Source organism: Clupea harengus, chromosome 10 (assembly GCF_900700415.2).
Source record: "Clupea harengus chromosome 10, Ch_v2.0.2, whole genome shotgun sequence".
Lineage (NCBI taxonomy): Eukaryota > Metazoa > Chordata > Actinopteri > Clupeiformes > Clupeidae > Clupea > Clupea harengus.
The window spans coordinates 23094118-23118159 of NC_045161.1; the positions used below are offsets into that span (position 1 = coordinate 23094118).

The 24042-nt window shown below is 41.4% G+C and overlaps 2 protein-coding genes across 4 annotated transcripts; both read right to left on the reverse strand.

The window, feature by feature from the left end:
• Positions 1-107: 107 nt before the first annotated feature.
• On the reverse strand, positions 108-12447 carry bsg (basigin). Of its 3 annotated transcripts, none has more exons than XM_031574439.1 (9): positions 12191-12447; positions 7405-7755; positions 6127-6295; positions 4260-4348; positions 4020-4159; positions 3552-3825; positions 1847-1859; positions 1591-1663; positions 108-1453 (listed from the first exon to the last, which is right to left on the reverse strand). In XM_031574439.1, exons 1-8 carry the CDS (start codon positions 12252-12254, stop codon positions 1603-1605), a joined length of 1161 nt encoding a protein of 386 aa, XP_031430299.1. In that variant the 5' UTR covers positions 12255-12447; the 3' UTR covers positions 108-1453; positions 1591-1602. The 3 variants fall into 3 exon arrangements, with proteins under 3 accessions (XP_031430299.1, XP_031430298.1, XP_012677200.1); XM_031574438.1 differs by having other exon boundaries at positions 1847-1871; XM_012821746.2 differs by lacking the exon at positions 7405-7755 and having other exon boundaries at positions 1847-1871; positions 12191-12446.
• A 1533-nt stretch (positions 12448-13980) lies between these two features.
• Positions 13981-19807, reverse strand: LOC105895164 (E3 ubiquitin-protein ligase RNF126). The gene is made up of 9 exons (XM_012821745.3): positions 19618-19807; positions 18887-18945; positions 18375-18426; positions 17980-18215; positions 17800-17868; positions 17647-17716; positions 17171-17264; positions 16928-17043; positions 13981-16785 (listed from the first exon to the last, which is right to left on the reverse strand). The coding sequence occupies exons 1-9, from the start codon at positions 19693-19695 to the stop codon at positions 16639-16641; spliced, it is 921 nt and encodes a 306-aa protein (XP_012677199.1). The 5' UTR covers positions 19696-19807; the 3' UTR covers positions 13981-16638.
• Positions 19808-24042: the final 4235 nt, after the last annotated feature.

Below are 24042 nucleotides of genomic sequence, written 5' to 3' on the forward strand. Positions count from 1 at the left end.
AACTAAGAGAAAATAAACCAGTAGGGACACAAAGACCTATGCCCCTTCCTATAATGAATACATCCCGGTGTAATTTACAGACTGAAAAAGCATACCTTAAGGCAAAATTTTGTCAAATCAAAGAACTTTATTAAGATTGTGCAAGTAAGTACAGTTGACAGTGTTAGAACTGTGCTTGCTATGTTGCTTAGCCAAAATAATTTAGACATTTCTAATGAGGGTGTTTAATATCAAACGTACTATTCAACTTAAAAAAAGAAAAAAAGAAAACAAAAAAAGGTGCACACCCAGCCACAATATTTTTTTAATGGGTAATCCTAAATATGGCTTTTGTCTACAAGAGGGGGGAACAAGGAACAGTCTTCACTGAATGGATTTGTTTTAAATTGCCTTCACTGATGGCATCCAGAATACATTAAATATACCATTGCAAGGCTTTTAAATGCAGTTAAAAGGTTATTTTAGCCTTCATCAATTACCCAGAGCAGTGAACAGAAATGGCACACCCTTTCCTAATCTTGGTCCTTACATGTACATAACTCTAAAAAGAGATTTCTGTTCATGTAACTCACAAAGGGCAAAGTGTTAATCTATATCTTAAAAGCATTATTTCCACATGTAATTAAAACCTTAAATAAAATATGCATGGTTGAAGGAACCGTAAAAGTGATGCTCTGCAATAATTAGTCCCATGCAGCATGTGGTTTAGTATTGCATTGAGTCTTACTCTCCATCTTCACAAACAGTACTACACCCACAGGAAAACAGAGCATAGAAAACAATATGGACAGACTGGCATTAAGGCTTAAATTAAATGTAGAAGGAAAAAAAAAAGAGAGAGAGAGAGAAAGAAAGAAAAAAAGAAGAGAGATAGAGGGAGAGAGAGAAGAAAGGATAGACTGAGAACATTCAGATTTAAAAGTGAGAACCAGAGGCTTTGGGTCCCCGCCTCAGAACACAGTGTGGTGTTAGGTCAGACGACGCATTTAGATCTGGAGACACGTTCATGGCGAGCTTCAGCTGAAGGCTGACGAAGAGAAATACCTGGAGGGGGCAGTGCAGGGAAAAACCCACCAAAAGAACTAAATGACTTCATCATTCCCACATTTACAAATGGTTCTCACTATGCACACCTCAATTACTGCAAAAACATGCAAACACCCATCTAAAGTCTCCATACAGGTTTTACTGGCAGCACAACAGGTTGGAGTTATACACACAGGAATATATTTATGTTTGTTTCTTTACAAATAGCAAGAGGAAAGCAACTCATTATCTCTACACATTTACACTCAAGCCAACAAAACAGAAAAAAGGAGGGTAAAAAAAAAAAAGAGACGTGATTTAAAAAAAAAAAAAAAAAAAAGACGACTGCATGGTGCACTAGATTCTGTGCTACTCTGCAATTCAATGCTCCTCTTGAAAACTCTTGTATTAGTAGTCATACGGAAACCTGCCATGAAAAGAAGCACAAAAACATCAAGTTAAACCACATTCTTTCACCGGGCGAGTTCCTCACGCCAGTAGTACACTGACAGGTGGCATGGTGGGAACCCAAACCGATGCTTTTAGACACACTTTCACGCTCACCTTTCTGAGAACTCAGTTGGAGTTTCTCTGACGGACGTTTTTGTCTTTGTGGTTTGTGGCCGCGTTGCTCTTCCTGTGGAAAGACAAACGACAATAGAACACGTGTGAGCTTAAGCCGTGTGCTTTACATTGTTGCCTTATACACAGGAAACCGTTTATGCATTGTTCCAATGTAACGCCAGCAAAAACACATCTTTAAAAATGCTCAGTGGCAGATTACTGGCTGCAAGGAACGCTAATAGTGGATTATACTTACAGCGGAGCAGATCCTGAGTCGTCATCTGTGTTTCCCCACAAAGGAGCGCAGTAAAGGAAACAAGAAACAGAGAATGAGTGTGAGATTTTGAAGCCTATGGTTACAGGGACCACAGAGCTGTGAGAACAGGAACATTGATGATTTCCACATGCTGAACAAGCATCTGCATCTGTTGAGTCCTCGCTGTGAGTTGTGGCTGACTGTTCGTGCTGTGCTGTGCTCTCCGAATTAAATGGCCTTTTTAAGGCGGATGGTCCAAAGCGCAAGCAATGGTGTCGAGTTTAAGTGTAGGGTCTTAAAAATCGCTTCAGACAGTTGCTTTGTTTCTGAACAAAGTTGGTGGTTCTGTGCCGATTCCTCTGCTGGATTTAATGTGCGATTTATGAAAAAACCCATCCTTAACATTAGTTTAAATTTACATGTAGGTATGCTAAATCCTAACCTATAATTGTGCAACATTGACCTAGAGCTGGCCTGTAGAATGAGACATGCCCCAACCTTTTGTACTCCCTTGCACAGCAAAGCTGTTATTGTGCAGCAAGCGACACTGGCCCTTGATTCAAATGCACCGCTGTACTCAGCAGTCTTCAGGAGAACCTTTGTATAGATGCCCACAGTTTTCATGCAAAAGAGCATAGCAGAATAACTCAAAAGAAAAAGGAACCTTATTGTAAGAACAGGCGGTAAGAGAGAAATGAAGTGCAGATGAGCTGAGGGAGAAGCATTCAGAGCATTCTTCAGGGCCGGGCTGGCTGGCTGGCTGGCTGGCTGGCTGGCTGACAGGTTGGCAAGACCTGCCATCTCAGCGGTCATGTGCCCGCACTACAGTCCTTCGCCTCAGCCCATGGATTAGACCAGGACGATGCAATTACCCGCAGCTGACACGCATGCGCTCGAGAGGATGCAGTCGGCATGCAACACGAGACACAAACACCCCCCCCCCAAAAAAAAGGAATCCTCCTAGAAGTTACAGTCTTGGCCTCAAAAGCTAATATAAAATGGATGACATTTCATTAGGATGTAGCAAACACGCAATTCAAAACTCTTCTCACCATTTCACTGGTACAGGACTGCACCGTTTACACCTTTAGATTTCTATGGTCATGTTACACATCCAAAAATATATAGAGAGATATTATTTCCTTAAGGGAAAAACTGCACCAGTGAAAGAGCTGCTTATTCACCACTGATTAAAGGCATATGGGCTCTATGTTATGAGAAGCAGTGCATACAGATTCTCAAAGCACTTTCTCTTTTTCAATAAATGTTTCTCATCAAAAACCACTCCAATCTTGGCATGCAGTTCAGCACTTACCAAAAACGTAAACCAGCAGCGAACAGAGGAATAAAAGAGTAAAAATCATAAAAGAAATACTTACAACTGAAAACTCAGGGGAAAAAAATAAGAAGAAAATAATACCAATACAATAAAGAATGTACAAGCTCTGTATATCAGCAGAATTCATAAGGAGATGAAATTAAACCTACATACAAAGAGCCATAAGGGAAGAGTAAATCACGCTGTTGTTTAGGGGAGACAAAAGCACTTTAATAAGGAAACGTGGGATATCTAGTGCTGTAGGTGGGGGCATAGGACGATGTGGGGGTCTAGCATGGCTGCTGTCCTGGCTGCCTGAAGGGGGGGGGGGGCTATCCTAGCTGTCCTCCTCATCATCATCATTGTTTGGCGGCGACTGGCCCTTACCGTCGGTGATCTCGTCAGGCTTTCTCTTCTTCTCGTAGATGAAGATGATGGTGATGAGGACGATGACCTCAGCCACAATGCCCAGGAAGGGCCAGAGGGCGGCCAGGCGGCTGCGCACGCGCAGGTGGATTTTGCCTGTGGCCGCTCCCAGCTCATTTGTGCCCTGGCACACATAGTCGCCCATGTCCTTGGTGATGTCCAACGCGTGGATGTACAGGGTGGTCTTGTTAGGCTGGCTCTTGATCTCGTACCGATCAGTTCCGTTGCTGATGGCCTAAGATGCACACACATTTCACACGATAAGAACTCAAAAACACACACAAACGACCGCCAATGATCATGGCAAAGGGACCAAACAGCCCAAACATGTCATGTGGGCCGTTTCTCTTTTTTTCTGAACAAAATAAACCAAAACAAACAAACAAACAAACATACACCCACACTAACAGAAAAGTTTAAGATTCTTACTTCAGTTTCATCATTTTCGCCAACCTTGTACCAGGTCCAGTCGGTGGGTGGTGGGTAGCTGTGGCTCACACAGACCAGCACACCTTTGTCATCCTCGTTGCCATGCTCGGACTCCTTGTAGGGCTTCACATGGGGAGGTGCTACAGGGAGAGGAGTCAGCCATGCCTTTACTGTTGACACAATATTTGCCTGGTAGTATATACGACTTTATGTGTGTTACTCCAAAGATGGAGGACTTACTTTTCACTTCAATGTTTTTCTCAGACTGGGGTTCGGTCTGAAAGACGCAGGCGTACACACCTCCGTCAGTGTTCCCGATCTTATCAAGTCTGGAAAAACAGACAGTACAGTTCAGGGTTTTTGGTCATCAAGAGACTGCAAACAGCTTAAAACCACAGAAGAGTGCAGGTCAAAGAAACTGTATTGTTTAATTGGAGCAGAGCAGGACACCAGCATAGGTCACCATGGCAGACTGCACCAGGCTGTACCTACTACACCACCGTTTTATTCTGCTACACTCCCTCCCTCTCTCTACCTCTTTATTCTTCCCCATCCTCTCTCTCTCTGATCACCACCCACTAAGGCTGGGCGATATATAGAATTAATTTGAACGATATGAAAAAATGCCTAAATGGCTAAACTGAGATAAGCGCTTCGTCTACTGTCACTCAATCGCCAGCACTTCTCTGGAGTTACCACAGAGTTATGACCGAAACATTGGAAGTTTCTTTCAGTTAGGTCAGTTACCGAACATTTCCACTGGTCTGTTGTTGAAAGGGTCCTTCATTAGACGTGTTCGAGCGGTTGCCTGTTTTCAATGTTGCATCACGTTAATGCTGCTGGCAAACCGTAGATTAATAGCAACGGATTACACTTGTGGTCGAGCAATGTATTTAATCACTAGTGTTAAGTAATGTTGTGAGACTAAGACGAAGAGTACACATCACGAACACACATAATCAATGGGCTTTTACCAATATTGACAAACATGCCCCAGGAAACTGTGCTTCGGTAAATTTGTTGCACTCCTGTCATTTTGATGTTTTGCAATCCGTCTGACTAATCTGGTAAATCAGTGAGAAATCAATGAAACATTTTGGATACTTTTTCGTGTTCCCCATTACCATTATGACATTTAATTTATAAATACAGATATTGTAACATCTTGTAGCCCATGTAAATATTTAGCAATACAGCCAGAAATCTATACGGAAACCCTCTCTGATGGTTCATCGTGGAGATTTCATTCTCTACCGTGATGGCACCGTATTCTGTTGTAGTCAGATAGAGTGCTTTTGCCACCTACTGCCCTTTCTTGGTATTGCTGGTCGTAAATACTAAAAAGTTGTAGCCTATGGCTGGGCAGTATGGCACATATCGGCCTAGTTACAAAGAAACGCCATATAGTTTTAGTTAAGAAAACTATTTTTGAATCATGTTTTGTCTCGAGTTCATGACTGGAGAAAAAAATCGTCACATTGCCAGGCCCTACCACCCACCATAATATTAACCCTGGTCTCTTTTCCTCCTCCCCCCTTCTCTCTCCCTCAGATCTGTTGGGCAATTAGGGTCAGTGCGAGTGGACTGCTAGTGGCTAGTGCTTATCCCCGCTGCAGAGGCTACAGGCGACGCAGCACGTCAGCCCTGTCCAGCTTAGCACGGCTGAACTGGTGCTAGGCGCCACCGCACAGCCTGCAGCGCTGCCCCTAATGGAGAACAGAGTGGGTGTCCATGGAGGCCAGCGCCCAGGGGCAGCAAGGGCAAGTGGGCGAGGGAGAGAAGGCAACAAAGGCAGAGTGAGTGAGGGGGAGCGGGAAAGAGAAATAGAGAGGCAGAGTGAAAAAATATATATAGAGAGAGAGAGGAAAAAAAGAGATAGAGCGAGAGAGAGCGCGAGCGAGCGAGAAATAAAGAAAGAGACGGGTTTCTGCATACACACACACACAAATACATTTCATGTCTGAAATGCTGCTCAGATCCTGAGGTTTCATGTTTAGAAAATGGAGGGCAGTATGGAGCATCGTCTCATCCCATGATTGCAAGCAGAGAAGCGCTTGATGTTTCCGTGATGTGTCACAGTCGCTAAGATCAATGTGGGGATACTTACGTGTACTGGGTGGTGCTGGCGACGGACTCTGTCTCGGTGCCCTTGATTTTGTCGCCATTCTTTGTCCAGAAGCTGCCCTTAATTGGGGAGGGCGGGTTGGTGATATTGCAGGTGAGGATTGCATTGGTCTGGTTAATCACCGATTCAGGATTTGCCAAGATGTCGGCGGCTGTACAGGCACACGTGCAGGAAAACAAACAGAAAATATCAATCACAACATCATCCTCAGGAGGTCCGCCTTTCCAACGGCAGGACGTCAGACCCTGACTGCTAGACAATTCTAAAACCCCTTCATGGAGTTTGTGGACATGCAAAAATAGACGCTACACAAAACAAACTATCTAGATGGCTAGACTATATTGCCTATATATATATAAGCTTGGTTCATCACTCCACTACAAACAAACAAACACACACACACACACACACACACGCTTACATCTAGATAAAGACAGGCAAAGTTCACACCAAAACTGACTGCGTACACAACAAAAGACCTGTGTTGGTCAATGCTTGTAGGGTGGATCTAGAACAGGATCTATCCTAAGAGCCATGCGGAAGGAGAAGTGTAATGAACACAGGCAGTGGCAGATCAGCCAATGAGGCACAGAGATCCTGGAGCAAAACATCAGAGGTGAAAGGTGAAGGGTTTTTCAGAGGAATTTCAAGGGGAAGGTTGGGTGATAAGACTATAATGCTGGGGTTGAGGGGTGCAGAGAAAGAGAGAAAAAAAAGAGACTCCCGTGACTGTTTTGCCTCAAGTCCAAATGCCGTGTTCTTTACAGGAAAACCAGCTTTCCGGTGCAAAAGACTTTCAGTAGCTACTGTACATGTAAACCTCAGTGCATCAACCGAAATCTCTCAATCTTAAAGTATATACAGTGGACGGCTAAGCTAATAAGACATAATCTAAGCTCCCCCCTCCCAGCCCAAAGAATTTGTAACCTTAGTACTTCTAAGAAACTTAAAATGAAAATATTGATACCGTTGATTGATATCGTCCCCTGCCTTCCTAGGGGTTATATATATATAAAAAGGTTTCACAATGAGGGATGGGGTAAGGTAGACTAGCGGACAGCTAGGAGTGAGCTATTGGGAGGGGCTGTAGGTGGTGCCAAGGGTAGGTTCTCCATCCCAGCCGGGCTCCTCGAGAGGAGGACGCCTGGGACAAACGAGGAGGTGGTTGGGCCAGAGGGCGGGTTCAAAGGGATGACTGACAGGAGCTAGAGCACTGGCAACCCTTCCGGTGGTGGACCGCCCCCCCGTGCCGCCACTCACTTTCGAACACTAAAACGTTTGCTTGGGAGCGGATCCACTTGATTTTGGGCGCCTTCTTCAGCTCGTTGCGGTGAGGGTCATTCGAGGCACGGCACTCGTACATGCCCGTGTCGTTGAGCGTGAGATCAGACAAGTAAAGGGTGCTGGTGGCGTGCTGGACGTAGGTGGCGTTGATCCGTACCCGGTCATCGCGCGCCCCGTCAAACAGCTGGATGTAGTTCTCGTCTGGCTCCTCGCCCTCAATAAACCACCACTGCACCTCGGGGATGGGGTTGCCTATGACCTCGCAGTGCAACACGGCACTATCCTCTATCAGTTTCATCTGGGACAGGGGCGACTTAATGAAGCCCGCTGGATGCGGCCACCCAGGCACCCACAGTATTGAACACATGGCCATTGATTCCATGTGTGATTCATGCAATCATTTTTAAAAGGCGTTTGATTTTGAAATGGATGAAGGGCAGAAAACAAACAGATGAAAAGGAAAAAAAAGAAAAAGAAAAAAAAGAACAGAACAGATTATTAGTGAGTGAAAACAGACAAGACATACATCATCACAGGCATGGTGTTGAGCCATCATTTCTTGAGTTTTTTTGTAGCTGAAAGCAAATGCACCTTAATCCATTTGAATTCTATTTAATGATGCAATGCAACTCAACACCATAATAATTAAGAGGAGAAAAAAAAGGGTTTGTGTTAAATGAAATAAATGAAAGAGCAATGCAACTGTTACCACTAGATGACGTAAAAGAAAAAATGTAAATGAGAAAGAAATGAGATGCAAAATCATGAGATTGAGAATGGAATAATTTCTATGCAGCACAAAAGCTGATGAATGACCTTGTTCAAATTGATCGTTTGGGTGTACATTACCAGCGTGGGCTTTCATCCACTTTTCATCCTAACCCCAACACCCCCCTCACCCACAACCCCCATACTGCTGAGGTCTATAGTTCAAAAGATTAGCACTCCGACACCCAATTGCAGTTGCAACATTGCAAGGGATTTTCGTATAGAGTTCCGTACTCCCAACAGAGACCAGGATGAATAACATTCTTGGGTTGGAAAACAAGATGTGTTTTGTTTAACACCCCCAACAGAGCCACCTCAAGTAGATTCCTCCAGGCCGGGCCTGAAACAATACACACTATATAAAACCTGTGTGGACATCGAAGATGGAAGCATGCTGAAAAAACAACCAACAAAAGACCAGTCCTGAGAAAGGGCTGAGATCAAAACGATGGGCTTTTAGATCTTTACTCGAGAAAAAGAAAAGAAAAGAAACTCAAAATGAAAGATCGTATGTTTACTTCTATGAGCAGAATGAGAGCACACCCTCATGTTTTGCCTACACTGTGGGAGAATGGAGGACGAGAGACACATGTGTGGCTATACAGGCCTGTCCACTGCCGAATCGAACGACTGGTTCCACATGCCTCTGGCTGTAAATAACACTTACCCTTTAGGAGGAAAGGTTAGGAGCCACTCCACTATTGTGAAAAAAGGTCACCCTCATGCCGATCACAGCCCAAAAGGGAGTAATTACAAGATTGGATTTCAGGGACAGTGGCGATGTCTTAACATGTGAAATAATGGTTCTTGTACAGAGCGTTTTGATTTACCAGTGAAATAGAAGTACCCGAAAGGCTTCAATCAAAAATAAACAGGAGGTTCTAAAACTGTACCTGTGCCCAAAATGTTCAGCCTGGTCAGAGTCCAAACAGTCTATTAATTATCCTCCATCACCCTTGTCAAAGTCTGATAATATCAAGTAGCCCTTGTACAAGCATAAATAATAACAGCAGATTGGGCAAAGTTCAGTGACATGATATTTTCCTCAAAACAATTTAAACATTTCTCCACTTGTGCCAGTAAGACAAAAGTAATTGAGTAATGGGAAAACTGAGGTTCTAGCTGTGTGTTCAGTTTATGTTTTCTGCTCTGAGATTTTGTTAAAAGGGATTTGCATTAGAGAACTGATCTGAATGCACATGGCAACTAAAGCCTCTACCACAAGTATGTCTATGATGAATAGATATCAGCTTGAAATATACTCAACAAAACCAATTCAACCACAAAAAATGATAATGATAATTGTGAAAGTAATATTTGTGAGCATCGTGACTAGGGGTGGGAATCTCTTGGCACCTCACGATTCGATTCCGATTCAGAGGTCAACGATTCGATTCTAAACCGATTCTCGATTCTAAACCGATTATCGATTATCAATTCTAAATCGATAAAACCATTATCGATGCATCTCGATTTTTAAAACATTTGAGTTTGCTACTCAGAGTCTCAAATCACTTCCTACTTTGTGTTTGATAATTAAAGAAAATCAACAGATCTATTTTTTTATTAGAGAAAAAGTGTGTCCTTGTCACAATTATGACTTTCTATGAACAATGCAATAGTTGATGCAGCTTGCATTTTAACACAAAATGAATGTGTAAAAAAAAAAAAAAAAAAAAAAAAAATATTATTTTTTATTTTATTAAAAAATCGATTATGAACTTTTCTGAATCGAGACAGAATCGTTCTAGAGAGAATCGAGAGAAATCGAAAAATCGATTTTTTTCCCCCACCCCTAATCGTGACAGTAAGAGACTGTCCAAAGCCTACTCTCCTTGATTATTTCCAGCAAAAAATAATAATAATAATAATACCTGCCTTCACTAACCCAATTTCTAAAGCAGGCGAGCTGGAGCTGCATGACAGAGCTTGAGGGAAATCTAATTTTAATTCTGTCTGGGGCATCCATGGCAAGAGCCAGCCAGCTAACACACTTGCCCCTTGTGTCTTCCCTGGCATTCTCTTGGACCAAGCCTATACTTGCACTGGAGCCAGTGATTAATAGGTGCAATCAAGAATCTCAGTGCAAAGGACCAAGGACATGTTGTAAACATTAAACCTTATTAAGCAGAAAACAGCAAATGGTTAACCAGTAAATTATATAATGATTTCCATGACTACTTTTTATTTCCATGACAATGGAGATTCCATTTTAACCTCAAATGGCTGCTAAACAACATGCAGGCCAAGTGCAAGGGACAGCTATGCTTGGAGGCAATCTGGACTTGGTTCACTTTAATAACAGATAAGTCTTCTCCGCTGCGTTTAGTGCGGCACACTATTTTCATCCAAGAGTGTAAAGCTGCTTAGACCAGGATTAAGTGTCATTCATTAAAATGGATGTTAACTATGTTGTTGTCATCATTCCTGACATGTAAACAAGCACCCGATTCTAGCTTTTACATCTCTAGCCAGTTCAAATTAAACGAACCAGCTCTTCAATCAAATCCATAGAGACAAAGCTAAATTATGTATGATTGGACTGTTTCAATTACATAAACTGATGACCGAGCTCTGTGTTCCAGGGACAGAGTCTGAGAGGTACTCTTTGTCGCAGGCCATCGGCTTTTAGACACTGATGATGGCATGAAATAATTGGCTTCTCACACAATTACCAAAGCTAAATTCCTATATTAAAGGAAAGAACTGGCTCCCACCGGGATGTTGTACCATATTACTGTTCAGTAATCCAAGCCTGTACGAATAGTTTACTGTAAATCATCAAGGTAACGTTGGTTGACGGGAAACTCTACGTTACACTGCGATGGGCATGACAAACTGGTCTTCACCGGTTTCGTCATGTCAGCTGATGAACAGAGTAGCTTTCATACAACAGGAAGGTTTTGTTTGGTGTCCCTGATATTTTTCTGTAGGTCATCAAGAAACTACATTTCCGAAACTCCTTTATCCAAATCGAATTCACAATTGAATTACGTTCATGTGTAATCACGTGATCAGTCTATCCGTCAGGTCAATATCGAGCTAACGCTACGGTAATTTATCTAACGTTAGCCATGGTTTCAGATTGTTTTTGACGTTATTACGCCAAAAAAAAAAAACAGCTTCAGCGACGTTATAGCATCTGTATGGTTTTGATCATACAGCTCTATCTATCTAACATTACTGGAGAGATGAAGACGACGGTAACTTATCAAGATATGTGGCCTAGTCCGTTATGGCTAGTTAAATTAATACCAAGGTCTACTTCGCCACACAGATTACTATTTAGTTCAATTAGCTTGCCATCATACTAGCAATAACATCGCAACAGAATGGCTTACATTAGCTGATCAGTTTGTTAAAGTATGCTTTCGTTTCTGCTGGTTAGCCACTTAACCAAAATGGACGTTCCCCATAGAAGAACATCTCGTTTCGACACTCACTGAAAATGTAGCTGATAGGTAGGCTAATGTTAGTTGAGAATTACGAAATGGTATGATTAGCTAACGTAAAAAGTGAAATAGCTATGTTAACGTAATATGTCTCAACTATACTGTGACAGCTGCTACCGAACATAATTTACAACAGAACAAACCAATAGGCAAACTTAATAAACGTTGACAAGCCCTATCCAGTTACCCAACCATGCTAGCTAGCTACATAACCAACGGTTAATGATTAACGATAGACGTTGCCAGCTACGATACCTCGATCGCTAACATTGAATCAGTCGCGTTAACATTCGTTGGCTACAAATAAACCAGCTAGCATTTAGCTACCTTTAAACACTACTTAGCAGACGTTAACGTTGTTAGCTCATTGTAGTACAGAACAGTTGACATCTACATTAGGCAAAACATTGTGGTACAGTACCGTCAATTTAGCCAAACATATTCAGAAACGAACATAATCTGGACATATAACGTTAAGTTACCTGTGTTATTACATTTAATATAGCAATTCCATTATGGTACCAGGAAAAACAAAATCTTACCTGTCGCTGCATTGGCGTGGTAAACACATAGCGACAGGGTAACAAACGCCCCCAGTAACCTCATTTTGACTTTCTTAACAGTGTATCCTCTTGGTGTACGACTTCTATGTAGCTACCTAACACTGAAACACTTCCCAAATGATAAATTTGAAACGTGCAAGCGCTTTTCTTGATCAGACTGAGGTTGACCGCAGCCGATCGTCCTCTATTTGTTCCTCGTGCGTTACCGTGAACCCGCACGTACACACTGGGGCGTCACCACGTCCGGTTAAGAACTAGGTTGTGAATCGGAAGGCAGGGTTATTCCGATGATTTGAGCATGAAGCGATTTGTAATCGCACATTTTCCATGGCCAAAAATGAGCATATAGGTAGATTACTTCTTGAGGTAAATGAACACGGGCCAACATAATTAGGCCCAACTGGATACGCGTAAACGCATAAACCTGTGCCACCGAACTTTCATGTAAACGAATGTGTTTTTCTTTTGATAATTAATTATTAAATGTCCCAGTTGACAATTCTATAAGTGATTTTAACCTGGAGTTCAAATTAGGGAAGCTGGCTTTGAGCGTTTTAAGGTATTTAGTTGATGATTTTGTCCAAAGCGACTTACAAAATCGAAAACATTAGACAAAACAAAAGTATCAATTAAAAATACAAATTTAAATGTAAATTCATCAATACAAATAATTCCAAACATCAAGACTATTATTACATTTATAAAGTATGCCTCAGACAAAATAACGAATTAGACTGATTACATTATGTCTGAATTGTAATTTAAAACCTAATGTCTATGAATAGAAATGTCCTGAGATTTCCTCGTCAGCAATTAGGATAGTTGGACTCAGGGGACAGTTATAAAATATTTGTGGCATTGAAACCATTGTGTTTTTGTACACACCCCTTTCATTTATATAAGAGGTAAGACATAAAACTAGCCTACTAATTAATTAATGACTCTGTTATCATAAAACTAGTTTCTGCAGCGCATCCGTGTTTTGTTATGGTAAAATTCCTCACAAAATCCATCCTGTAATTTAACTGCGAAAACAGCGATGAGGGGGCCAAACAGCCCAGCAGGACATAGTTGCAATGGAAACTTGAGGTCATTATGTCAAGGGTGTGGCTTTAAGCACTCACAGCAAGTTTCATGTCAACTGACCAAAGACTGGCTGAGAAATGGGCTCACTTTCTGTTTTGCAGCTTCGCCACCTAATTTGATAGGCTGCAACAGACTGTAAGAAATGAAGGAAGTTTCTTTGTTTCTAATGCAGCTATCTTTATTCCAGTAAAGTGCAGTAACGAAACAAGTGGAACATACTCCGGATTCAGCGGTGTAGGTCTGAACAACAAGCATGTCCAATTCTAGCCTTATATATTGTTTAAGACACCTCCTAGGCTTCTAATGTAAATCAGCTAGGCTTCAAATGCAAATAGGTCTGGCCACCTTTTGCTGTCCTGTATGATAATCAAGTTTCTCTGACTGGTTCTCAATGGCCTCCCCCATTTCCATACTTTGATTAATTGCAGTCACTCACACCTCAGTTTGCTTCCTGACCCAGGTGTCTGAGCAAATCCAGTGTGAGGACCTTTCCTTTGTTACCATGATAAGATTACCATTTTTGATAGCAGCTGCTGATCATGAATCTCATGTTCACTCACAGGATATGCTGCAATTTCTTACAAGACAGACGGTTTTGAAAATGAAAAATCCCCCTGATAACTTTCATGAGGCTTTATCTGAAAAAAAATCACCGTACCAAATTTGGTGGACATTCAACAGGCTTTTTGTCCGCTGAAAACATAGGTTTTTTTTATTAAATCCAATATGATGGCCACATCGATTTGGTTGACATGATAGGTAATCACGTCCCATCCTTGGCATATCCGAAGATATCACCAGACATAACAACCACTTTTACCAGGCCAACACATGATGGTTAATTCTGGCCGATTTTCTGTTCACTATGCATGCTCTGACTCCAAAAAGCACTTAATGTACGGACTCTGGCTCCAAATTTGGCTTAATTTCTTCCAAAGTACGGGCATGACACCTAGAGTATTGAGTTGGGACATTGACTGAGATGTCGCATGACCTCCTATTTGGCAGCTGCACCACTAATTTCACAGACAAATGCTTTTGTGAGTCTTGCTGCTCCAAGAAACATCTGTGTGAAATCACATTTCTGCTCATTGTGGCTCCCCTAGTGGTCAAACTGCACAACTTATTTAGGAGTACATCAAAATATGGTCTTAAGTCCTTTTACCAAGTTTGGCAATAATACATCAAGTTATTATCATATTATGACATAACTTCCTGTTTGGCTCCTTAGCCATCAAATATGATCACGAAAATGGGCTGACCCCAAGATCTCAAAAGGCACAATTTGAAATTATTGTCAGACCAAAAACACGTTTTTCATTACTATAGCACCTCTGAGTGATCAAATTGGGCATTTCTCTCTGGACTCCTTATGGTGGGGTCTTGAGTCAGAAAGAAAAGGTCGAAACACAATGGGTGCCCACTCACCTACACTGCTTGGCCCTAAATATTACTGCATGTTGCTTTGTGTGTGTCTCCTTCTAGTGGTAGGATCATGTATTACATTTTTTGGTGCGCAACCAACCGTGTATGCATACAACCTATGACATTCTCGACACTGATCGAGGAATTAGCAGTTGTGTTAACTAATAATAAAAGATGAAAATGCATTGGGCAATATACAAATTCCTTCATTCCTTTCATTCATAAAACAAAACAAGTCATCATATGATACAGCAAAAATCCTATATGTATCTTTAAAATTAGTCAGAATCCAAAGTCTCTTAAAAGCATCTGCCAGTTTTCTTCAGTATCTGTGTAAAATTCATAACAGAGAGTGATCTGTGGCACAGAATTTCCGAGGCACAGAACATCATTTCAACATTTCAGTGTTTGGTTTCTATGGTGGCACTGTTCTATCATGGTACGTATTGTAAAAGTTAAAAGGACATTTTAGCACTTATGATTACATTAACATGACACTTCCTAGCATATTTTGTAGAATTCCCAAATTCCCAACTTTAAAAGACATAACTATGTCCATAAACTATACATAATGTCATAATAAACCTTTGTCAGGTGGACTTGAAATGTGTTAATATTCTGTCAATACAGCAGCCTACTTTTTTTTGGTAGGTTGAGTTTTTAAAAAACATTTCTGACAGATTAAAACAAATCAGAAAAAAATATTTTAAGCATTCTTGAATTCTGCCTTATAAAATACCCAGTAATACCCAGTTTTCTTGTCCATGTTTTGCCATGACCCAAAGCAGTATCTCCAACAACTTTAATATCAAACATTTTCTTAATAGTTACTTTCTTTAGTGGACAGTTCACAATATTCAAAGATGTACCGCATTCCATCTGCACTGGAGTTGATATATCAGTTGAATTAGTGATGGTACCTACTCTATAGAGAAGCCTTGTTATGCAAGGCTGAATCAGTTTCACTAAAGCTGCTTTTGAATGCCAGACTAGGATGCCTAGTGACCGCAATAGAAAGCTGAGAATGTGATCCGTCTTGGTGTTGTGAATTTCACCATGGCTCTGATAATACACTTTCAGCTCTGACTCTTACCACTGGCTTTTCATATTTTATTCACATACTTTTCAATATTTAACACTAATAGTGAATTCATCTTTGGGAGAAAATTCAACATTGGACTTCTGTACCGTTTTCCTTTACTATCTGAATGCTTCGACTTGGCTTTGAGAAGTTTTACACCTGATTATTGTCCCCTTGCTTCAAAAGTCTGCTCCTGTGAGGGTGGGGGGGGGGGGCTAACAACATATTTCCTTTACTGTTATCCCAACAGCACCTACACACATTTACAGGTACAGACCCTAAAAAAACGATCTATCATCAAAACACTTCACTTTACCTTGCTTCAAGCAATTCACAAACCATTTTCACAGATATGGGCTCTACTTAAAAAATATGTATGTAGATCAGTACATGAGCAAATAACATTACATTTCTCCTTTTTTCACCTTAAGTTGTGCAGACAAAGTATTAAAGACAATAAACCTGCCCTCATGAAAACGTTATATGCCCTGTCATTCCCTCTTCGAGAAGACAAAGCAGGAGCAAAATGTCTGTGGTTCAGGGAGTACGCCTGTTCTTCAGCTGAATGAGGCCCTCCAGAGGGTGACCCACCCACAGCCTGCAGGATCTCTGGAGCTCTGCCGTTCACTCCTTCTCCTGCAGTCCAGGTGGCAAGTGGCCAGGTTTCCCCAGAGGCCTGTCGGGACAAGGCGGGACTGCGAAATATAGATTGTATACATCACCCGCACCGAACTGACAAGACTGGTCGAATCCCTTTTCGCTGAAGTAACCCCAGGCCAGACCGGGGTGAGAGAAGGAGGCCAAATGCGCTGACAGCCGCTCACAGCGACTGGTCTTACGAGTTGTCTGGCGCTCTCTCGTTGTTCGGAAAGCTTTCATTGTTCAGAGGGCCCATAGGAGAGTTCATCCCTGACATTCCGAGCGGGTCCGTGGCCGTGTTCTGACCACTCAAGCTTTTCCTGCACACCGGGCAAGTATCATGCTGGGAAGCACCAAAACGCACGCATGCACACACACACACACACACACACACACGGGAGATATCCACAACAGTTATTAGCGACAAATCCACTGCCTCGTCACATCTAAGAGCAGCCCTCTAATCCCAGCACTCCCCGGCTTACCTGTTCCAGCCAGGGCACTATGCAGTCATTATGAAATAAATGATTACATGGGAGCTGCCTCACAGTCTCGCCAGCACTGTAGTCTTCTTTGCACACTGGGCACTCAAGACCGGAGCCTGAGAAGCGCAAAAAATGATTCAGGGAAACTGACAAACAATTCAAATATCTGAACTACAGTCGAAATACTAATCCTGTGTTTGAGAAATGCAGTGCAGTGTTGAACGGGTTTCTCTGCTAACTCACCAACGTGTTCATCTGTGATTTCCACAGCAGGGAGGTTTTTGATCTTTTCCCTATCTGCTGGTGGTGGGCCAGTGTTCTCAAACTGATTTAGTAACTGGTGGGGGAAAAGCCTGGGTTTAAGTATTCATATAATTTACTGGCTTAAAGGACTGCTTAAAGGACTGTTTAAAGAGTTCTGTACTGTACTGACTATACTTCATTGTGTTGATTTCACAGTAGATTATTATTTTACTCTATAATTTGACTTATTTATTTTAATATATTAGTATTTTACCACCAATATTTATACACAATTTATATATGTATACAGATTACAAATACATCACACTGGAAAAACTTTCCAGTCTTATATTTCTGAGGGTTATAGTATTGCAATAGTGTTTGACATTTCCTAAGTATAGGTTAATTGAAGGTAAGTAACCAGAGCACCTTAATTCCACATTACTGAATAGTGTTTGTGCTACCTATGTGTATACCTGCGTTATGATTGCATCTAATCCATTAGCACCCCAAGCGTAATCCATAGGGTTTGAGTGAAGAACCCCCCTGAAAAAGAGTCATGTTTTCTCAATTTTAATTCATAATCAAGATTAAACAGGGACATTTTAGATGCTGATCCACTCTCTTACCAAGGTCCCACACCGATATTTGGCACTGCTGTGGGTGCAATTATTCCATTCACCAGCTGCTGGATAATTCTAAGAGAAACAAGGTTTCCAACATAAATACCACAAGAGAAAATGAGATATATCTGTTCAGTGAATAAATGAATAATTCAGTGAAGTGACTAACGGACGTATGAATCTTACCCCTCTAGGGTAGGCACACCCTCATGCCGTACTGTGTGCCTTCTAGGGACATGGCGTCCCCTAGGCTGCCTGGCACCATACCGCTGCCGGGATGCCATCTCACGTTCCCGTCGGTTTTCTGCATCCCGATTGTCTTCCGGTGGCAGTCCTGACCCAAGGTCGAAAGTGTCGTCGAAAATGCCCAGTGCAAACTGTCCGTACGCCGAGGGAAATGTAAACAAATGGTGGTCCGCATTCTGCACGGGAACAGTATGTGTACGTTAGCGATTAGCTCACCTTTATTTCAAGTCCACAATGACTCCAAATTCTCATTAAGTTACTTAGTTCTTTACGGTAAAGGTAATTGAAAAGAATTGTATTTCTTTAAAACAACTATTGAAGTGCATTTCACAAACCTCAAACCTCTGTTGGTTTTGGTCACTGCTTGATGTAGACCCATTTTCTGAGCTGATGAGGGAAGGTTAAATGGAAATATTTTAATGGAGTCAGATCTTGCAGTGCTGTATGTTGCATCTAGTTCATTGGTTTGAATGGCAGGTGTATGATATGTAGACTTAGAAGCAAGAACTGTAGGTAGTGTACTGTATAGATTCAACATATCTGAACATATCTGAAAATAATTGGTTTCACAATGGACATAAGATTAGACTGTGAATGCCATGCTTTATGCAACAACGTTGACAGACTTTACATTCAAGGTTTGGACAATAAAAGGTTATGACCATCCCAGAGAGCAAAAGGCCACCAGACTACTGTCGGCCCACTTGGGGCCCACTGTTGAGTTACAGAAAAACGGCCCAGTATAGCCCATGACATCCTAGTTGAATAAAGACTAAACACCTAAATGTTTTTTTTCCCCCATAAATGGCCTCTTTCAAAGAAATACACAAACCAAGAATATACAAACCTTCTCTCTTCTAGTAACTCTTCAATAAAGCCCGAGTCACAACGAGGGCATGTGTAATCCTGTAAAAAATAAACTTCATGTTTACAGCTCACAGTCTTAAATAGACTGCTATATTAACAATACCATATAGCCTAGACTTCAGAATCCTCCACAAATAAATAGAAAAAGAAGCTCTAAGACTAGTAAGATACTAACCATACTAGCGATATAACCTACTGCAGGAACATCAGCACATTATCAGTTTTATATGATAAATGATTTATATGACTTGTTACCAAGTCAAGAACATGTAGAGGACAAGAAGGCAACCACAGAACTGTAAGTAAAACCTTGACTGATAAAACGCAATTCTAGTAGGGAGATCACTTTGAAAAGCTAGCGTTGGCATAGCCAATCAATGGATATCATGCTAGCAAGCTAAATAACAGTAAGACCAGGCAATATTTGCCAGTTGGATAAAAATTCTCATTTGTAAATGTAGAGGTTGAAAATACACGACATTGTGTGACGGTTAGACTTCATAGTCTGGCATTTATTTGGACAGCGATTTATATTATTGTGTGTTAGCTTGTCAAGCTAGCATGCTAAGTGTCGTTTGATTCTTGACACATTGTAAGTTAGATAAATAAAAGGGGTAGCAAGCAAGCAATTCCCAAGAATCGATGCTTATCTCAGGTGCTCCCACATATGTGACGTTTCTAGCAAGTGCGCTTCAACTAGCAGTTACTCACAGGGAGACGGGGGTTGATCTCTGTTGAACACCTATGACAGAAAAACCGGTTGCTGGGACATGGTGGAGCTTCTGCCATCTTTCCATAGCATCTTTCATCACTACCCTGCTAGTGAATCATGGGAGAAATTTTAACTACGGATCACTGTCACGGCCAAAAAGTGCTATTCCAATAGTGGAGACAAAGCTAACACAGCAGCGTGGCATAGGCTAAACAGGAACGTTATAGGGCTAATTACAAAATAAACTAGCCCAATTTTTTATTTACCGGTATTTAACTTCAACATAGTATAGATCACCCACAGAAAATCTCAGCTTTTTTTGCTGGGCAGAAACTCAGACCTACGGATCACATATAGGCAGCTTTACATTTACAAAATGTCTTATTGATGCATTTATTAAGCTAAAATCAGAGTTTGAATAAGTTAAAATAGCAGACCAACATCAAAGATCAATAGGATAATCATCTGTTTGAGGTTTTATAAAAAACACATTTTATATCTGAGATACCATATTTGAGCTATTGTTAACTCGAAGAAATGTTATGTTTCAAAGACAGCCACGGGGTGGTGTCCTAGTGTCCAATCTATGAGCATGAAACCGAATGAAATTCTAATTAGTGGTACACATATGTAGTTGTGCTTTAAATATGTTAATTAAGAATAGCAAAATGCAAAGACAATGCGTGTTTATAGTGGAAGTAAAAAATGTTTGCACTGCACCTTGTAGGGTTAGGTCTAGGTGGCAAGGTCACCAAAACTTAATCTAAATGACCACATGAGCACATAAGTTTAAAATAGCCTCTGATATTAGAAACAGATCCGTTTCAGGACTAGTTGATGAATGGGCTATGTCGGCCAGTAAAACACATTCTTTGCCATAAGTTATCTTTCAGAATCGGTTTCTCAGGTTTCAGAAGGAGTGATAAATCTCACATGATTTTTTTTACATTTTTCACAAACATCTTTAATGTGAATCCCAGATACCAGTGACACACATTCATTTTTCGCAGAGGCCCAGTGATGCACTTTCATCCAGGCCCAGTTGGATCAGCAGCACACCTCAATTTTAAAATATCTCTTGAGTTCCTGACTGACTTTCTGCATACCCCTGTTATCCTGTTCCCTCTTCAAAGAAGGCCATTTTAAAACTTCCCTAAATGCTCATCAGATACTCCCTCTGTGACATAGAAAGAGGCAAGTTGTTAAATCTATCCATCTGACCTATTTATAGTCTAATTTACTTTGTGGAGACATTTTGACATGGATGCGTAAAACATTTCTTGATAAAATAAACAAAACCAAATGAAATACATCATGTGCAATTGATTCTGCTGCAAGACATCAGGGCATAAAGAGTTTGGGTCTCTATGAAACACGAGAACCATATTCTCTAAGGGGGAGATTAAAGAAAGATTAAATTAGCAATATTAGGAGAACATTGTAATTCTATCAGGCTGATGTCCCATTGCCTGTGTTGTGTCTGGGCACTGTGGGAGCTGCGGAGTCACCACTGTCCCATGGACTGCGATTAGAAAGGTCTGATACCAGAGAAGTTGCTATGTCTGCATCGGTGAAGTGAGCCATTGTCTCCCTGTTCCAAGTGCGTCATAGCAGCAGTCCAGTGTTCATTGTAGCACTCAGAATGAAGAGTGACAATGTTTTGCTGATTGAGGTCATGAGAATTACACAAATGCAGACAGCAACGTGTTCTTTTTCTGTAGAAAGAAGTATTGCTATATCTTTGTCTTTTTTCTTTTTTTAAATGAATTCCCTGGGCTTATTTTTGTGTGTTTTATACCACAAATGATCTGTTATTCTTTTCCTAATTGCATGTTTGACTGGGATCACAAAGTAAAAAACAAACAAACAAACAGTGTCACCGTTCATCTTGGTGTTTTGGAAAAATTGAATGTTTGTATCTCCCTGTTTTTCCCCCCAGCAGTTCTTTAAAAAAATACTTTTCTTCTTTGATGGATTAATATGGGAACCTGCTTCTTTTGGACATAAAAGTGCTTGAGTACTGCTGTACACAAACCTTTAAGGATGGATTTAAGGAGAAAAAAAAACCATGCAGTGCATTTAATGGTAGCAAACACTACTGATGGCATGAATTAAGAGCACATCATTCGAATCATCTAGTTCCGGGGACATATACATTGTGGCTATCGGTCGAACTGAACTGAAATCTCCAGGAAATACAGCTGGTCTAGCGTTAAGCCCACTGTGCCCAAATGCTAAAATGTGTTGATTAGCCTCCTGGTGCGCTGCCTCAGGGGCAACTGTCACCTCACAGAGCAGTTCCAGACTTTCCAGCGGGGAAGGCTGTGCACAGTTCCGGCGGGCCTCCAGTGCACAGACACAGCAATAACAGGAGACTGGGACTTCCTGGGCCTCTTAGTCATGGCTCACTTGTTTTCTACTCCCCACTCCCCTCCTGAAACGAAGTCCATCTCGACGTGTACATTTGCAGAAGAGATGCGTCAGAGGAGTTGAGAAACACTTTGCAGCGTCCTGGAAATGACTGCCAGAACTATAGAGGTTTTGCAACCCACTAAAGAATTTATCTAAAGAGAAGACGGAAACACTTTAAACACTTGCAGAGTGCTAGATAAAACATGTAATTAAGGTCACATTAAACAGCATGAAGAGGTTTCAGTCACAGACCAGACCTTGAAATATTCTTTCTGGAAAAATCCTTCACAGTTTTACTTTTCCATTGTGGTGGTGAGACTGTCATAAATATTGTCCCTATTGCAAAAGACACATTGATTCCATCACTTTCCTGACAGAGAGTATGGATAACAACACACCAACATGTGGGCACAATTAACGGTTGAATTTCTCGCCATGCTTTGTCAGATTGCAGTGGATTAACAGATACACATTGAACTTGCCAGGACTTGCATTTGTGCCCATATATGTAATACCCAGTTAGAGGAAATTGCTATGGGATTAGATGTGCTCAACGAAGTGGAAATACTATGCAATTGTCATACATTTTGAAGTTTATAATGCTAGTGCATGTGTGCATTGGTTTTCAAAATAAATGTGTTTATACTGACTGAACAGAGAAATGACATTCTGTATAAAAAAATGAAAAAAAAACATTCAGAAAATTCAACAAAAAGGTCCCAACTTTATAATGTAATTTGTGAACCATTGTGTCATTAACAAGTTCATTAGCAATCTTTTATATCTTGAAACCCTGGAAAATCCATTGTGAAAAACCATTGTGCATGGAATTGGCTATGGGCCATGGCCGAGTCAGATCCCTATCAACGGCTGGAAGGCATTAGGGGCAGCACATGTGTCAAATGGATTTTGTCAAGGACCAGTGCACTGAAAACAGTACCATTAGCAAAGACCAACAATAATATGGACACGGATGGTATGGGAGGCATGTCAGACTGTTATTGTAGAGCTCCTGCATAGGGTGTTATCCTGATCTCATTCCATGGGCGCCCTCTGTAGTGATGGGTAAAGCTGAGAGGAAATGGACTCCATATGGTAAGTGAGATCACCACAAGGTATGGCTCCCTATTGTGAGACAGTATATCGCCTCCTTGAGAATTTGAGATCTTTTCCTCAGACCCGTTCCGTACGTATTCTACCTCGCGAGGACGATCATCGATGAGGCTTCCCACATCTTTTGACGTGTTCAGAAACTGGCCCTTGCATGCCTCACACTTTGGGAGTCGCTTGGTGGCATTCAAGACAACAATAAATTGACGTCATGTCGCGTGGGAGGTGAACGCTTGCATGTGCTGCACTCCACCAGAAAGTAGGCCAGTGGATGTTTTGTTGGTTCGAGTATGGCACATTCCTTCTTATGCAAGCTCCTTGTGAGTTCGGATTCTGGGAACGGTTTCCAAACAACTGTTTTACCTGTGGACATTGCTGTCCATTCAACTGTCACAAGGAAGCCAAAAATCAATTTAGCTGAAGGCTTCATGAGTCAAAAATGTGCCTTTCTAGTCCTAGTGGGAGTATTATTTGGATTATGCACCCCATATTAAATAAATACTTTACTGGAGAGAAGCCAGGTCATGAATTTCACTTTGGTGCCTGTGAGGAGAGGACCAAGGAGCAGGAGAGGAGAGCAGAGCTGAGTGTATCGCCTCATTGAGCTCAGCCAACCCTGCAGCACGGCTATAGACCACACAAGGGGAGTGGAAAGGGGTCAGGCTTTCCCAGTGGACTTGTCTGCGAGATCCAATCTGCGTTCAGTTTCAGCAAACACACTTCTTGTTTGGAACAATTAAAGGCTGCTTAACTTCCAAGTTCTGCTAGATATCACATCTCAAACCAAAACACGCGTTCAACTCATTACTATGTACAGATGTTCTTTTGGTAAAAATGTAAAATTGCTAACAAATGTCCTGTTAATATATAAATCCTATCACGTGAATCTTGCGAAAGCCTTT